Source organism: Anolis carolinensis, unplaced genomic scaffold (genome assembly GCF_035594765.1).
Source record: "Anolis carolinensis isolate JA03-04 unplaced genomic scaffold, rAnoCar3.1.pri scaffold_10, whole genome shotgun sequence".
In the NCBI taxonomy this organism is placed as follows: Eukaryota; Metazoa; Chordata; class Lepidosauria; order Squamata; family Dactyloidae; genus Anolis; species Anolis carolinensis.
In genome coordinates, this window is record NW_026943821.1 from 4,197,469 (window position 1) to 4,215,724 (window position 18,256).

Consider the following 18,256-nt stretch of genomic DNA (forward strand, 5'->3'; position numbering starts at 1 on the left):
CATATACTTCACTGAACTGCATTATGATTCTACGCTGACCATATAGTGCCCATATAAGGACCATATATTTCACTGAACTGCATTAGGATTCTTCGCTGACCATACAGTGCCCATATAAGGACCATATACAGCACTGAACTGCAGAATAGTAGTAGTAATAATAATAATAATAATAATAATTTTATTGTGTTGTCGAAGGCTTTCATGGCCAGAATCACTGAGTTGCTGTGCATTTTCTGGGCTGTGTGGCCGTGCTCCAGAAGCATTCTCTCCTGACGTTTCTCCTACATCTATGTCATATAAAAATAAATAAATAAATAAACTGAAAGATTTTGCTTTTCAATGTGTTTTTTAAAAAAGAAATATCACTATTGTAAAAAAAAAAAGTGGAATCTCTTTTGCTTTAGTTGCAAGCCTTCTCTCCTCTGCCTTGGAGCATCTTCTCCATCCCAGGCCTCCTTGGCCACGCCCCCACACTCTTAGCCACGCCTACTTTGGACCAGTGGGCGTGGCCTCAAAAGTCTGGGTCTCTGTCTAGCTGGAGGCAAGAAGTCTTTAAAGAGCTGCTGAAAGGCCTCGGGGCTTCTTCAGTTATCCCTTAAAGGGGAAGGAAAGATGCCTTCGGATTTCCTAAGTCCTTTTGTGGAGTTGGATGATGCTCTTTGCAAGGTTGGTATAATATTAATATTAATATTTGTTTTGTTTCTCCAATGGGATATAGTAATTTCCCATATGATGATAATGATGATATCTTATGTTGTGTTTTTTTCCACTTTGGAATACAATCTTTGGGCTTCTCCTTTCCAGTCCTTTGCATGCCTATTTTTTTTTAATTTAAGTTTCTCATTTGCATAAAATATAATAATAAAATAAAATAAAAACAATCTTTGGGCTTCTCCTTTCTAATCCTTTGCATGCCTATTTTTCCATTTAAGTTTCTCATTTGCATAAAATATAATAATAAAATAAAATAAAAATAAAAACAATCTTTGGGCTTCTCCTTTCTAATCCTTTGCATGCCTATTTTTCCATTTAAGTTTCTCATTTGCATAAAATATAATAATAAAATAAAATAAAAAATAAAACAATCTTTGGGCTTCTCCTTTCCAATCCTTTGCATGCCTATTTTTTAATTTAAATTTCTCATTTGCATAAATCATAATAATAAAATAAAATAAAACGATCTTTGGGCTTCTCCTTTCCAATCCTTTGCATGCCTATTTTTTATATTTAAATTTCTCATTTGCATAAAATATAATAATTAAAAAAATGAGGATGTTAAAAGTATTAAAATAAGTCTGAGTCTTCCTCTCCTTGGCTTCTCATGCCAGCAAAGTTACTCTGGAAGTCAGTAAAACACATTCAGATGCATTTCACGGGAGTTCAGAATCAGGGTTGTTGTATGTTTTCCGGGTTGTATGGAAAGCATTCTCTCCTGACGTTTTGCCCACATCTATAGCAGGCATCCTCAGAGGTTTTGAGTAATGGAGAAACTAAGCAAGGAAGGGTTATATATCTGTGGAAAGTCCAGGGTGAGAGAAGAACTCTTTGTCAGTTGGAGGCCAGTGTGAATGTTGTAGTTAATCACTTTAATTAGCATTGAATAGCTTCATCTCCTGGCTTCTTCCTGCCTGGGGGCATCCTTTGTTCAGAGTCGTTAGCTGCCCCTGGTTCCCATGTCTGGGACTCCTCTGTTTTCAGAGTGTTGCTTCTTATTGACTATCATGTCAGACGACACAGAGAAGCCGTTGAGATCCACAAGCATGTGGACAACTTCAACAGAAAGGAGGAAACCATGAAAATGAACACAATCTGGCTACCAGTATTTAAAAAACTCAAAAATCAGAACAGTAAATAAGAAGCAACAGTTTATTTATGACACAACTTTAATTGCAATGGCTCAAGGCAATGGAGTCTTGGAAATTGTAGTTTTGCAAAAGGCTTCACCGAACTATACATCCTGGGATTTGTAGTTTTGGCATGGTAAAGAAGACTTTGCAAAGGTCCCACCATTCCGTGGCGGTCCAAGTGGCGTTAAACTGTGTTAATTATGCACTGTAGATCATAGAATCATAGAATCATAGATGCACCTCAAATGTAGTTTGACACAACTTTAATTGCAATGATTCAAAGCAATGGAGTCTTGGAAATTGTAGTTTTGCAAGGGCCGTTAAACTGTGTTAAGTCTGCAATGTAGATGCACCCCATATGTAGTTTGACACAACTTTAATTGCAATGACTCAAAGCAATGGAGTCTTGGAAATTGTAGTTTTGCAAGGGCTTCACCGAACTATACATCCTGGGATTTGTAGTTTTGGTATGGTAAAGAAGACTTTGCAAAGGTCCCACCATTCCGTGGCGGTCCAAGTATCATTAAACTGTGTTAATTCTGCAGTGTAGATGCACCCCATATACAGTTTGACACAACTTTAATTGCAATGACTCAAATCAATGGAGTCTTGGAAATTGTAGTTTTGCAAGGGTTTCACCAAACTATACATCCTGGGATTTGTGGTTTTGGTGTGGTAAAGAAGACTTTGCAAAGGTCCCACCATTCTGTGGCAGTTAAACTGTGTTAATTATGCAGTGTAGATGCACCCCATATGTAGTTTGACACAACTTTAATTGCAATGGCTCAAGGCAATGGAGTCTTGGAAATTGTAGTTTTGCAAGGGCTTCACCGAACTATACATCCTGGGATTTGTAGTTTTGGTAAAGTAAGGGAAGGCTAAAGATGACCTTGTAAAGTTCCCACCATTCCGTGGCAGTCCAAGTGGCGTTAAACCGTGTTAATTCTGCAGTGTAGATGCACTCTGAAACAAAAGTTGGTGGGAGAAAAAGCACCGAGGTTTGATGGTTTATTTTTCTTGAAACCCAGCAACTTTTCAAACTTTATCTGATGTTCAATGTGATCTGCAGAGGAAGGATGTGGTTGCACCGTGTTACGTTTGGGGTGGAAGGAGTAGGCTTTCTCTTTATGTGTTGGTATTCAGGTCCCAAGTATGGAAATTTCCACTCCAACTGGTGATGGGTGAAGAGCCTTTTATTTTGGGGAGGGGGGGAGGCTCTGTCCTGCCTCCTTTTGTCCCCACCGTCTGTTTCCGTGGTAACCAGTGGCATATGGTCCTCCGTGGGGCTGCAAAGCCATTGGGGTCAGGGCATTTTTTGCACCGAGGTTTCATCGGGGAAGGGATGGATTTATTCCTGTAAAACCCCGGTTGCATCCCAGGCCAAATCGTTTCCTGCTTGGCGGCTGACGATCAATGGAAACCCATATGGCCAAGCGGTCAAAGGGTGGCCGAGATGGACAAAGTTAGGAAAAAGGAAGAACTAAGTCAGGGGTCTCCAAACTTTTTAAACAGGGGGCCAGTTCACAATCCCTCAGACCGTTGGAGGGCCGGAATATAGTTGACCACCAAGCAATAATAATGATAATAATAATAATCGAAAAATTAGCTAATGACCCAAAATGCAGACTGTGCAAGGAAACTGACGAAACCATTGATCATATCCTCAGCTGCTGTGAGAAAATTGCACAGACAGACTACAAACAGAGGCACAATTCTGTGGCCCAAATGATTCATTGGAACTTATGCCTCATAATAATAATAAAAAGGAGGGTTGGAAGAGACCCCTTGGGCCATTTAGTCCAACCCCCTTCTGCCCTTATGCATCAAAGGCACTAGCAAAGCACCCCTGACAGATGGCCACCCAGCCTCAATGTTGATAATAATAATAATAATAATAATAATAATAATAATAATAATAATAATAATAATAAACTGACAAAACCATTGATCATATCCTCAGCTGCTGTAAGAAAATCACACAGATAGACTACAAACAGAGGCACAACTATGTGGCCCAAATGATTCATTGGAACTTATGTCTCAAGTACCACCTCCCAGCAGCAAAGAACTGGTGGGATCACAAACCTGCAAAAGTATTGGAAAATGAGCACGCAAAGATACTGTGGGACTTCCGAATCCAGACTGACAAAGTTCTGGAACACAACACACCAGACATCACAGTTGTGGAAAAGAAAAAGGTTTGGATCATTGATGTTGCCATCCCAGGTGACAGTCGCACTGACGAAAAACAACAGGAAAAACTCAGCCGCTATCAGGACCTCAAGATTGAACTTCAAAGACTCTGGCAGAAAGCAGTGCAGGTGGTCCCGGTGGTGATGGGCACATTGGGTGCCGTGCCAAAAGATCTCAGCCAGCATTTGGAAACAAGAGACAATGACAAAATTACGATCTGCCAACTGCAAAAGGCCACCCTACTGGGATCTATGCGCATCATCCAAAAATACATCACAAAGTCCTAGACACTTGGGAAGTGTTCGACGTGTGATCCAATACAACAGTGTCTACTGTGGACTCAACTTGTTTTGTTTCTAATAATAATAATAATAATAATAATAATAATAATAATAATAATAATAAAAGAGGGTTGGAAGAGACCCTTTGGGCCATTTAGTCCAACGCCCTTCTGCCTTTGTGCCGTGAGGGCCGGATAAATGGCTTTGATGGGCCACATGTGGCCCGCGGGCCATAATTTGGGGACCCCTGACCTAAGTAATAAGCTGGGGTCAATTGCAGCAGTTTGTTGGTTGCTCCCTTTTTTGCTAATAGGGATATATTTCATTAATCAAAGGGAGCTCGCTGCATTTAGTTAAAAGCTTCCCTTTTCGTAATAGGGATACATAGTTCTGAAAGTGCCGTTGAGCATAGAAAGTTGCATTTAGTTAATAGCTTGCTTTCTTTTGCTAATAGGGATCCATCTTTCTGGAAGCGCCATTGATCAGAGAGAGCTGAGTCTCTCTGGGAAGAGAAGGCGGTCTAGAAATAAAGTTTTGTTATTATTATTGTTATTTACTTACAAACTTCCATTTTGTTAATAGGAATCCATATTACTGGAATTATCCTTGAACAAGACAAAGCTGCATTTAGTTAAAAGCTTCTCTTTTGGTAATTATCAGTTCTCCAATATAACTCTATGGCACTCTTGGGCCAGAAGTCTTTCATTTCAATATGGTTAGTTATTATAAGTGGCTTCACATACCATATTATATAATTAAATACCTACAAAAACCATGTGGCAGTGAGTTCCACTGTTTAACTACGTGCCGCACAATTCATTTGTTGTTCTTGATTCTTCCTGTTGATATAGGTGGCCATCTACACTGCCCGTTTACTGCAGTTTGAAACCAGTATTGACTATGCTGATGATTGCAGAGGAACTATTGGAACCAGTTTGGGGATTGGATGGGGAAGACACAAACCCGAGAGCATTGATGTGCATCGAGGGCTTTCTTTTTCATGCTTTTGGTAGCCATTTGTTGTCTAGACACTGTTAGATGTGAACTGCATTAAACAGTCAGTGCAGATGGGTCCTTGGTATATCAATACAGGCAGTGCCCAATTTACAAATAAGATAGGTTCTGTAGGTTTGTTCTTAAGTTAAATATGTGTGTAAATTGTAACAGGTACATTTTAAAGTATAACTCCATCCATATATATATAGATATCTGGATGGAGTTACACTTTAAAATGTACCTGCACTTTATGAGGACAGATATTGTACATAGTGCATCCTGTGAGCCACCCTGACGGTGGCAGGATACAAATAAAGTTTATTATTATTATTATCATTTATTTATTTATTTATTTATTTATTTTATTGACTGACACAGCAAACAAGATAGACATGCTGGATTTCGTATCACAAAATCACGAGTCGAACACTTCCCAAGTGTCTAGGACTGTGTGATGTATTTTCGGATGATGCGTGCAGATCCCAGCAGGGTGGCCTTTTGCAGTTAGCAGATCGTAATTTTGTCAATGTCTATTGTTTCCAAATGCCGGCTGAGATCTTTTGGCACGGCACCCAGTGTGCCCATCACCACCGGGACCACCTGCACTGGTTTCTGCCAGAGTCTTTGAAGTTCAATCTTGAGGTCCTGATAGCGGCTGAGTTTTTCCTGTTGTTTTTCATCTATGCGACTGTCACCTGGGATGGCAACATCAATGATCCAAACCTTTTTCTTTTCCACAACTGTGATGTCTGGTGTGTTGTGTTCCAGAACTTTGTCAGTCTGGATTCGGAAGTCCCACAGTATCTTTGCGTGCTCATTTTCCAATATTTTTGCAGGTTTGTGATCCCACCAGTTCTTTGCTGCTGGGAGGTGGTACTTGAGACATAAGTTCCAATGAATCATTTGGGCCACATAGTTGTGCCTCTGTTTGTAGTCTGTCTGTGCGATTTTCTTATAGCAGCTGAGGATATGATCAATGGTTTCGTCGGTTTCCTTGCAGAGTCTGCATTTTGGGTCATCAGCTGATTTTTCGATCTTGGCCTGAATTGCCTTTGTTCTGATGGCTTGCTCCTGGGCTGCAAGGATCAGGCCTTCTGTCTCCTTCTTCAGGGTCCCATTTGTGAGCCAGAGCCAGGTCTTCTCCTTATCAGCTTTTCCTTCAATTTTGTCAAGGAACTTTCCATGCAATGTTTTGTTGTGCCAGCTGTCAGCTCTAGTTTGTAGTGTGGCTTTCTTGTACTGGTTTTTTGTCTGCTTTGCTTTGAGGAGTTTCTGATTATTGACTTCAGTCAAAGCAGGTTCTTCACTTTGTTTTACATCTTCTGCCAGGGCATGTTCTTCTTCTTTGACTGCTTGTTTGACTTGCAAGAGTCCTCTGCCCCCTGATCTTCTAGGCAGATATAGCCGGTCAACATCACTGCGAGGGTGCAGTGAATGATGAATGGGATTATTATTATTATTATTATTATTATTATTATTATTATTATTATTATTATAACCCCAGATTCATACTTTGCTGCCCATCTTTTTCTTGCAGAATTTCCTGAGCCTGAATGTGGACGGAGATGTCCGAGCCCAAACCCTGGCCTCTCCGGTTTTCCATCGCGCCCTTTCGGCTTGCCCCGTGGCCCTCTTGTCTTCTGACAACGATGCCATCGCGTTGTGCTCCACCTCCGACCAGAGCGACCTTCCGTGGCCCCGTCGGGGTCCTTGGGGCCGAGACCACGAGCTTCCCCGCACCGTCTTGCAAGACCTCCCATTCCGAGCGGACCGTTCGGTGAGCCTGATTGAGGGCAAAGGGGCCTTATCATCGTCATCATCGTCCCGCTACAAGACGGAGTTGTGCCGCACCTTCGAGGAGAGTGGCTCCTGCAAGTACGGTGCCAAATGCCAGTTTGCCCACGGAGCTGTTGAGCTGCGGGGCCTTAGCCGCCACCCCAAGTACAAAACAGAGCCGTGCCGTACCTTCCACACGTCCGGCATCTGTCCGTACGGGGCCCGGTGCCACTTCATCCACAATGCAGAGGAGCGCAGAACCCCTTCACGGATGCCGTGCCACTTTTCTTCAACTCGACTCCTGTGCCGTGCCGATATGGAGACTCTTCCTTCTCCCCAAAGCCTCGACCTCCCCAAAACCTTCCTCCCTTGCAGCCAACCTTCCCTCGCTTGCAACATAGTGACCTCCAACCCATTCGCCTTCCCGAACTTCTTGGCGCTCCAGAAGAGCCTTTCTGCGGATTCGCTTTCGGACGCCGAAGATTCAGGAAGTTCCGGAGGAAGCAGTGGCTCCGAGTCACCGGGATTGGGGATTTTGGGGCGCCGGCTCCCCATCTTTAGCCAGCTCTCTGTTTCGGATGACTGAAAGACTAGGATTCGTAAGAAGCCGTAGTTCTTCCTTGGCAAATTAAAGAGACAAGTTTGGAGTCGGAAATTGGTACTCCTTGGTTCGAACGCTCACCCTCCACAAATGTTTGGCTAAGTTGTTTGTTCTTTTCAGGGAAGTTTTATTCAAGAGATCAGCGGTCAAGTTTTCCGCCATCCGAAGAAGTAAACATTCTTCAATGTTTGGACCTTTTTCAAGCAATTTAATGAGAAAAACGGACTTTGAGCCCATTTTTGGCCATGAAGCAAGAATATAGACAAACTGAGGGAGAAATAGGATTTGTAGTTCTGGAAATAAGATAGATGTTGGCAGACAGATAGCAAGTTTCTTACAGTGTTTCTGTCCAGGTTGTGGATGCTGGGTGGGGTGGTTATGGATACATATGGATGAGTCTCCTTTAGGAGAGATAAAACAGGGTATTACTATTATTATTTTATTATGACACAGCAAACAAGATAGATATGCTGGATTTCGTATCACAAAATCACAAGTCGAACACTTCCCAAGTGTCTAGGACTGTGTGATGGATTTTTGGATGATGTGTGCAGATCCCAGTAGGGTGGCCTTTTGCAGTTGGCAGATCGTGATTTTGTCAATGTCTATTGTTTCTAAATGCCGGCTGAGATCTTTTGGCACGGCACCCTATTATTATTATTATTATTATTATTATTATTATTATTATTATTATTATTAAGGTCATCCATTATTATTATTTTATTGTATGACACAGTAAAACAAGATAGACATGCTGGATTTCATTTCACAAAATCAAAGGTCGAACACTTCCCAAGTGTCTAGGACTGTGTGATGTATTTTCGGATGATGCGTGCAGATCCCAGTAGGGTGGCCTTTTGCAGTTGGTAGATTGTAATTTTGTCAATGTCTATTGTTTCCAAATGCCGGCTGAGATCTTTTGGCGCGGCACCCAATGTGCCGATCACCACCGGGACCACCTGCACTGGTTTCTGCCAGAGTCTTTGAAGTTCAATCTTGAGGTCCTGATAGCAACTGAGTTTTTCCTGTTGTTTTTCGTCAATGTGACTGTCACCTGGGATGGCAACATAATAATAATAATAATAATAATAATAATAATAATAATAATAATAATAATAATAATGTTCGACTTGTGATTTTGTGATATGAAATCCAGCATATCTATCTTGTTTGCTGTGTCATACAACATTGTTGTGTCAATAATAATAATAATAATAATATCTCCCTCAAAACCTTTTCTCAGACCAAATATTTAAATTTCCTGCTACGAAATGTCACGGTGCCCCTATGTAGCAACTGGTAGAAACTTCTAGAAGCGCAAGGTGGGATCAAACTACACCAACTAGTCGGGAAGGCTAAAGCATTCTTTCTTAACCAGCCTTCTCGATGTGTTGGACTACCACTCCCATCATCCGCAGCCTATCTATATAGCGACCAGCCGGTTTTGCAAAGGAGCCTCCGGTGGCGTAGTGGGTTAAAGCCTCGTGACTTGAAGGTTGGGTTGCTGACCTGAAGGCTGCCAGGTTCGAATCCCACCCGGGGAGAGCGCGGATGAGCTCCCTCTCTCAGCTCCAGCTCCATGCGGGGACATGCGAGAAACCTTCCACAAGGATGGTAAAAACATCAAGACATCCTGGCATCCCCTGGGCAACGTCCTTGGAGACGGCCAATTCTCTCACACCAGAAGCGACTTGCAATTTCTTGAGAAAAAAAAAAGTTGTGCAAAGCTCAAAGAGAGGAGGGAGATTTCCCCTTTCTTTCTTTTTTTGGACTATTGTGCCCAGAATCCTCTATACAACATGCATTATAGTCCAAAACTAGGGACTTCAGCTTGCGGAGAGACTTGCCTATTGCAATACTGGCATTCAGCATGCATGGATTAATAAACCGAAGAAATGGATTGGCGAGAGTCAAGATAGTCACTAAAGGACTTTGAAAGAGAAGAAAATACCCGTCTGGGTATGTTGACATCCTTGTTGTGCATCTCGAATGAGAAAAACTTGATTTAATTTTTTTGCACGATGGGACTATCTAGAAAAAGGAGCACATCCATCCCAGCCGTCTTCAGCTAATGTTTTTTTTTAACTTGTCTGCCTCCAGCATTAGTCCGTCTCATCCCTTTATTTCCCAGGCTTATTTCCCAAGCCAGACCACCTGTGCCCCCAAAGCACCCCTTCGAAGCGGCAACGATGACCTTTGCCTTTTTCGGGTTGGGACTAAGCCATTCGCCTAAACCTTCGAGGATGTGGATATAGTCTTCTTGCCCTATTTGGCCTGTTTTAGGATCCGGAGAGGCCTTTTTTCTAAGGAGGAAATACACCATACCCTATACAGGACATCTGGGGATGAAACGTCAATATTGACGTTTATATATACAAATACATACACTAATATACAGTAGAGTCTTGCTTATCCAACCTTCAACTTATCCAACATTCTGTATTATCCAACACAATTTGCCTTTTAGTAGCCAATGTTTTTGTAGCCAAATTTTCAATACATTGCGAAGTTTTGGTGCTAAGTTCGTAAATACAGTAATTACTGTATATACTCGTATACACACATACACACACTATAATTATTATATATTATACTAGCTGTGCCCGGCCACGCGTTGCTGTGGCGAAGTATGGTGGTATGAGAAATAAAGTATTGAGGAATTGGTGGTAGTTAAGGTAAAGGGTCCCCTGGGCTGAGTGGGTTGCTAGGAGACCAAGTGAGCGGAGCTTAGCCTTCTAACTAGCTGCAATTGGATTAAAACAATTATTCCTCTCCCTCTAATTAGGACTTTTTCTTTTCTTTTTGTTGTATCAACCTAGAGGCATGGATGAGGGGTTGTGCTGTCAATTTTCGAGGTTGTGGGGTGTTTACTTTTGTTGTTTTGTCCGCTGCCGTGATGCCATCACTCTTTTATATATATAGATTTATATTATATTCGTGTATGTGAATATATCAACGTCAATAATATAATATATTATATTAATGTATGGATATGTGTATGTGTGTATATAAGTGCATGTACAGTAGAGTCTCACTTATCCAACACTCGCTTATCCAACATTCTGGATTATCCAACACATTTTTGTAGTCAATGTTTTCAATACATCGTGATATTTTGGTGCTAAATTCGTAAATACAGTAATTACTACGTAGCATTACTGCGTATTGAACTACTTTTTCTGTCAAATTTGTTGTATAACGTGATGTTTTTATGCTTAATTTGTAAAATCATAACCTAATTTGGTGTTTAAAAGGCTTCTCCTTAATCTCTCCTTATTATCCAACATATTCACTTATCCAACGTTCTGCTGGCCCGTTTATGTTGGATAAGTGAGACTCTACTGTATTTATTACATAACATCATCATGTATTGAACTGCTTTTTCTGTTGTAAAACATGATATTTTTGTGCTTAATTTGTAAAATCATCACGTAATTTGACGTTTAATAGACTTTTCCTTAATCCCTCCTTATTATCCAACATTTTTGCTTATCCAATGTTCTGCCGGCCCGTTTATCTTAGATAAGTGAGACTCTACTGTATATTATAATTGTGTATATGTATCTATAAACGTCAATAAGGTATATAATATATATTAGTGTATGTGTATGTTTTGGTGCTTAATTTGTAAAATCATAACCTATTTTGATGTTTAATAGGAATTTACTTAATCCCTCCTTATTATCCAACATTTTCGCTTATCCAACGTTCTGCCGGCCCGTTTATGTTCGATAAGTGAGACTCTACTGTATATTATATTAGCCTATGTATGTGTGTATGCATATATGTTTGTGTGTGTATATATACACACAAATATATATATACACATATACACACTATAATATTTATTATATATTATATACAGTAGATTCTCACTTATCCAAGCTAAACAGGCCGGCAGAACCTTGGATAAGTGAATATGTTGGATAATAAGGAGAGATTAAGGAGAAGCCTATTAAACATCAAATTAGGTTATGATTTTACAAATTAAGCACCAAAACATCATGTTATACAACAAATTTGACAGAAAACGTAGTTCAATACGCAGTAATGCTACATAGTAATTACTGTATTTACGAATTTAGCATCAAAAAATCATGATATATTGAAAACATTGACTACAAAAATGCATTGGATAATCCAAAACCTTGGATAAGCGAGTCTTGGATAAGTGAGACTCTACTGTATATATGTGTATGTATATGTGTGTGTGTATACACACACATACATACATATATATAATGTGTATGTATGTGTGTATATATGTCAATAATATAAATTGAGGTTTCATCCCCAGATGTGCTCTATATCATATGGTGGGTGCATGTGTATGTGTGTGTGTGTGTATACAAATACACATACACATGGTCTATTTCACTTGTATCTGACCATCAATCTGGATCCCTGAGTGCTGATTTCAATGAATGTTCTCAATAGTTTTTGACTACAACTCCCATCAGCCTTAGCCAATGCTGAGAGATGCTGGGATATGTAGTCAAAAAACATCCAGAGGTTTAAATAATGCTTAGATTGGATTCCTTTTGGAGAGCATACCAGTCTAACTATGCCAATGATTGTATTTTCTTCCATAAGAAATTCCCCGTATTTGGAATATTAGAGCCCCAGATGGCGCAGCAGGTTAAACCACTGAGCTGTTGATCTTGCTGACCGAAAGGCTGGTGGTTCGAATCCGGAGAGCGGGGTGAGCTCCCGCTGTTAGCTCCAGCTTCTGCCAACCTAGCACTTCAAAAACATGCAAATGTGAGTAGATCATTAGGTACATCAGGGGAAAACCTTTACCTTTACCTTGGAATATTCAATGCAGGAATGTCGCCTTGGATATATCCAAGATTGTTATTATTTTCTTATCCTCAAAACAGTGAAAAATTCCAGGAAATGGAATCTGAGGAACAATAACTTCAGAACTGACTCATGTGGTATGATACATTTTAAAAAGCTAGTACATTTGGGTATGAAATGATGCGTGGCATTGTTTTTCCACGCAAGTGCTGCAAAATTTCAACCCGAATCCTTAATATATTGTAAGCTATTTATTGCGATTTTTAAATAATAATAATAATAATAATAACAAATCAAACTTTATGTCTGATATTTGGAACCAAATATGTTGTGTTTTCATTTGATAGAAGAATAAACGTCATTCTTCATTTAATCATCTACAAATTGTTCTTAGAAAAAGTTTATTAGCTTATTCTAAAGTTATACCAGCGCCTGCCTTATTGTGCTTCGGAAAGAGTGATATATATATATATATAGATTTATACATATAATTATATAGTATTAACTAATACTATCTGTAGTATTAACTTATTTAGAGAGAGATGTTTCTTTGGTTCGTCGATCTCGCGGCTAATGAATACAACTTCAAATGTCTGTATTACTATTTCGGTCTGTAATAAAATACGGATAAATCGGAGGATTGCTAATGGATCAGAGAATTTTTTTCCAAACAGATTATAGATTTGCATTTGAGACTGGGTCAAGTAATTTGGCATGTATTTTGCATACATACACATATACTAGCTTGGGTCTCCGGCATTTTAAAAAGTTGTTTTTTTATATATCTGTGGAAAGTCCAGGGTGGGAGAAAGAGCTCTTGTCTGTTGGAGGCTAGTGTGAATATTGCAATTGGCCAGCTTGATTAGCATTTAATAGCCTTGCAGATTCAAAGCCTGGCTGCTTTCTCCCTGGGGGCATCCTTGGTTGGGAGGTGTTAGCTGGCCCTGATTGTTTCCTGTCTGGATTTCCTCTGTTTTCAGAGTGTTGTTCTTTATTTAGGCTTTTCCTCAATCCCTCCTTATTATCCAACATTTTAGCTTATCCAATGCTTTTATTTTTTTAGTGATTGATTTTGGGGGGTGGGGGGGGAATTCTGTTCGCCTACACTTGAAAATTACCTTGGGCCGGCCCTGCAAGTACAGTAGAGTCTCACTTATCCAACATTCTGGATTATCCAACGCATTTTTGTAGTCAATGTTTTCAATATATCATGATATTTCAGTGCTAAATTCGTAAATACAGTAATTACTACATAGCATTACTGTGTATTGAACTACTTTTTCTCTCAAATTTGTTGTAGAACATGATGTTTTGGTGCTTAATTTGTAAAATCATAACCTAATTTAATGTTTAATAGGCTTTTCCTTAATCTCTACTTATTATCCAACATATTCGCTTATCCAACATTCTGCCGGCCCATTTACGTTGGATAAGCGAGACTCTACTGTACTGTGTTTCCCCGAAAATAAAACTGTGTCTTATATTAATTTTTGCTCCCAAAGATGCACTAGGTCCTATTTTCAGGGGATGTCTTATTTTTCCATGAAAAAGAATTCACATTTATTACTGAACAAAAAATGAACATTTTATATATACTGTACAGTAGTTGTCATCATAAACCAGCTTAACCAGACAAACTGTGAATCCTATGAAGAATTTCTTGTTACTACCATTATTTCAATGCACAACACTCTATGGTACGTACATTTACCGATCCTACATGCTCTGGTGTTCGGTTCGTTGGGCATGCTTCCAAACAAAAACTTTGCAAGATCTTACTTTCGGGGGAGGCCTTATATTTAGCAATTCAGCAAAACCTCTACTAAGTCTTATTTTCTGGGGATGTCTTATTTTAGGGGAAACAGGGTATGTGTGCAAAGTTTCAGAGCGCTCATTGATTGCAGGTGAACTATAAATCCCACTCTGGATGTAGGTGAACTACAACTCTGATAAATCCCTCTAAAGACCTCCAGTATTTTCTGCTAGTCATGAGGGTTCTGTGTGCCAAGTGAGTTCCAGGTCCATTGTTGGTGGGGTTCAGAGTGCTCTTAGACTGCAGATGAACTATACATCCTAATACCTACAACTCTTATAAATCATGGTGAATTCTCCCCAAATTTCTCTACTATGTTCAGTTGCAGATCAATTCCTCTGTTTGCTGTGTGCCATAGAAAAGAATAGGGAAGGGTTAAGGGAGAGGCAGTGGGCGGGGTCATGCAAATTCCACACCAATGGAGAGAGTAAGGAACACTGGGATGTCTGTGGTGGAGGAAACACAGAAAATCTAGGATGACATGGTCCCTGCATGAAAGCCTTCGCTTGGGTGGTGGGCAGGATGGTGTCTGTGGGGACATTGGACATGTTCATGGCGTTCGCTATAACCTGCAGTATCATTGGACTTGCTTTTATTGTCTGATTATTGGTTTTATTGGTTTTATTGTTTTCTTGTATTGTTTTGTTTTATTGTTCTGTTCAGGCTTGACCCCATGTAAGCCGCCCCAAGTCCTTTCGGGGAGATGGGGCGGGGTATAAGAATAAAATTATTATTATTATTATTATTATTATTATTATTATTATTATTATTATTATTATTATTATTATTGGAGAGAAGGCCATTGATGGCTCCTGAGTAGTGTTTGTGGAGCCAGAACTTGTCTGTGTAAGTGGACACCCCAGCCACGCACACATATACATATTTTCACTTTTATTATGTGTATATATAGGTATAGGTTTCCCCTGACGTTAAGTCCATTCGTGTCCGACTTTGGGGGTTGGTGCTCATCTCCATTTCTAAGCCGAAGAGCCGGCGTTGTCCATAGACACCTCCAAGGTCACGTGGCGGGCATGACTGCATGGAGCGCCCTTACCTTCCCGCTGGAGCGGTACCTATTGATCTACTCACATTGGCATGTTTTCGAACTGCTAGGTTGGCAGAAGCTGGGGCTAACAGTGGGAGCTCACTCCGCTCCCGGGATTTGAACCTGGGACCTTTCGGTCTGCATGTTATTATTTGTATTGATAGACTAGCTGTGCCCGGCCACGCGTTGCTGTGGCGAAGTATGGTGGTATGGGAAATAAAGTATTGAGGAATTGGTGGTAGTTAAGGTAAAGGGTAAAGGTTTTCCCCAGACATTAAGTCCATTATAAATGGGTTATATAGCTGTGTGGAAGGGCCTTGAGTCTACACTGCCATATAATCCAGTTCAAATCAGATAATCTGTATTTTATAGGCAGTGTGGAAGAGGCCTAAGTGAGGCCTAACTCTGCCTGTCCCCTGGACTGAGTGGGTTGCTAGGAGACCAAGTGGGTGGAGCTTAACCTTCTAACTGGCAGCAATTGGATAAAAACAATTATTCCTCTCCCTCTAATTAGGACTTTATTTTTCTTTTCTTTTTGTTGTATGAACGTAGAGGCATGGATGAGGGGTTGTGCTGCCAAGTTTAGTGTTTCTGGGATGTGTAGTTTTGTTGTTTTGTCCTAGGCCGAAATTTCATTACCCTTTTATATATATAGATATTAAACATAGGCTTCACCTGCCTTTTGCTGCTGCGTTTTCTCTTCATCCAGTTACTCCGGATGCATCCACACTGTAGAAGTGATGCAGTTTGATACTGCTTTAATTGCCACTTCTATGGGACAATGGGATTTGTCGTTTGCCCGCTTTGTCAGAGAAGTCTCAAGACCGTATCAAAACTACCGCTTCCATCCTCTCTTAATTAAAATTCCATGCAAAAGGGAGGCAACGAACTCAACTCTTGGGAAAAGTTCCCTTCTTGGGACCACACGTCCCATCATCCATCAATGGTCTCGGTTTTGTTTCGAAGGGGATTTTCCCAAGCGTTTGGTGCTTTCATGAGATCCCAGATGGTTTTTTTCTTTAGATCCCTTTGATTCACCCAGCAGATGCTCGGAGAAGAATGGAGATGGATGGCGGCAGTCCCATCCGTCTTGAAGAATGGCTCGTCCTTCCTTTTTGTTAGAACAAAAAAGCTCTTGTTTGGAAAAAAGAAAGAAAAGAAAAGAGGAGGAGATGGAGAAGGGAACCCCATCATACTGTTTTGTGATCCCCTTCTGCTTTCTTCCGTAACCACAAAGCTCTCTGCAAGCAACTTGGGAGACAAATGGTTCAAAATATCCCACTTTTTCCCAGTCCATCTCTTGGCCTGCTCTAAAAATTATAATAATTTAAGGCAACGAGTCCAACAGTTTCTAAAAAGAGTCCCATTGACTCCCAGGATTCCTTGCATTGAGCTGGGACACTTAAAAGTGGTGTCAAACTACATTAACTGTACAAAATAGATGCATCCTGGGGCTTGCAAATCATCTTTATAATATACAGTAGAGTCTCACTTATCCAACGTTCTGGATTATCCAACGCATTTTTGTAGTCAATGTTTTCAATACATTGTGATATTTTGGTGCTAAATTCGTAAATACAGTAATTACTACATAGCATTATTGCGTATTGAACTACTTTTTCTGTCAAATTTGTTGTTAAACATGATGTTTTGGTGCTTAATTTGTAAAATCATAACCTAATTTGATGTGTAATAGACTTTTCCTTAATCTCTCCTTATTATCCAACATATTCGCTTATCCAACGGCCCGTTTATGTTGGATAAGTGAGACTCTACTGTACTAGCTTTGCCCGGCCATGCGTTGCTGTGGCTTATGGGAATCATTTGTTGGCCAGATAGAATAGCAGTGAATAACCTTGCAGCCTCAAAGCCTGGCCGTTTTCTGGAGTAGCACCCTCAATCAAAGAGCCGCTGTGAAGCCTGGCTACTTCCCTTGAAGGGAATCATTGTTTGGCCAGATTGAATTGCACTGAATAGTCTTGCAGCTTCAAAGCCTGGCTGCTTTCTACATAGGGCATCCTTTCTAGGCCTGGTTGAATGGGATGGAGTAACCTCATTGCTTCAAAGCCTGGGGGACTTTGACCAAGCGGAAATCTTGGTTGGCAGGTTGAATAGCACTGAATAGCCTTGCTGCTTGCAAGCCTGGCTGCTGTCTACCTTACGGCATCCTTGGTTGGCCAGTTTGAATAGCAATGAATAGTCTCGTTGCGGCAGGTATGAATGCTGCAATTAGGCACCTTGCTTAGCATTTAATGGCCTTGCAGCTTCAAAGCCTGGTTGCTTCCTGCCTGGGGGAATCCTTTGTTAGCTGGCACTGATTGTTTCCTTTCTGGAATTCCCCATTTCCCTGCTTTCAGAGTGTTGCTCTTTATTTACTGTCCTGATTTTAGAGATTATATTGTTCTGTATTATCATACCACAGTAATTCTTTCATATTATATTTATAATCTTATATTATCTGCTTAGAAGTGGATTATATGAGGCCCCTTCTACACAGCTGTATAACATCCACACTGAAGTGGATTATATGGGAGTGTGGACTCAAGATAATCCAGTTCAAAGCAGATAACATAAGATTATAAATGGGTAATATAACTGTGTGGAAGGACCTTGAGTCTACACTGCCATATAATCCAGTTCAAATCAGATAATCTGTATTTTATAGGCAGTGTGCACTCTGCCTATGCCCTGAGCACCATTTTGGCTAAGGGAGTTGCTAGGATACGAAGGGGGTGGGGCCTAAAGGCAGCAGGGGTGGGGCTAAAGGCAGCCGAACCTACCTTTCTAACTGGCAGTTAGGGGGAGAAAGGCCCTTCCTCGTCTTCTGTAATTTGGACTATTTTTTCTAGATTTTTTTAATTAAAAGACATATTTTGGATGATTATGCCTTTTGTGGCCAAA

The 18,256-nt window shown here is 40.5% G+C and overlaps 1 protein-coding gene across 1 annotated transcript; it reads left to right on the forward strand.

Moving 5' to 3' along the window:
• The first annotated feature begins 513 nt into the window (after positions 1–513).
• LOC103280768 (mRNA decay activator protein ZFP36L1) lies at positions 514–13,134 on the forward strand. The gene is made up of 2 exons (XM_008120774.3): positions 514–669; positions 6,858–13,134. Exons 1-2 carry the CDS (start codon positions 616–618, stop codon positions 7,680–7,682), a joined length of 879 nt encoding a protein of 292 aa, XP_008118981.1. The 5' UTR covers positions 514–615; the 3' UTR covers positions 7,683–13,134.
• Positions 13,135–18,256: the final 5,122 nt, after the last annotated feature.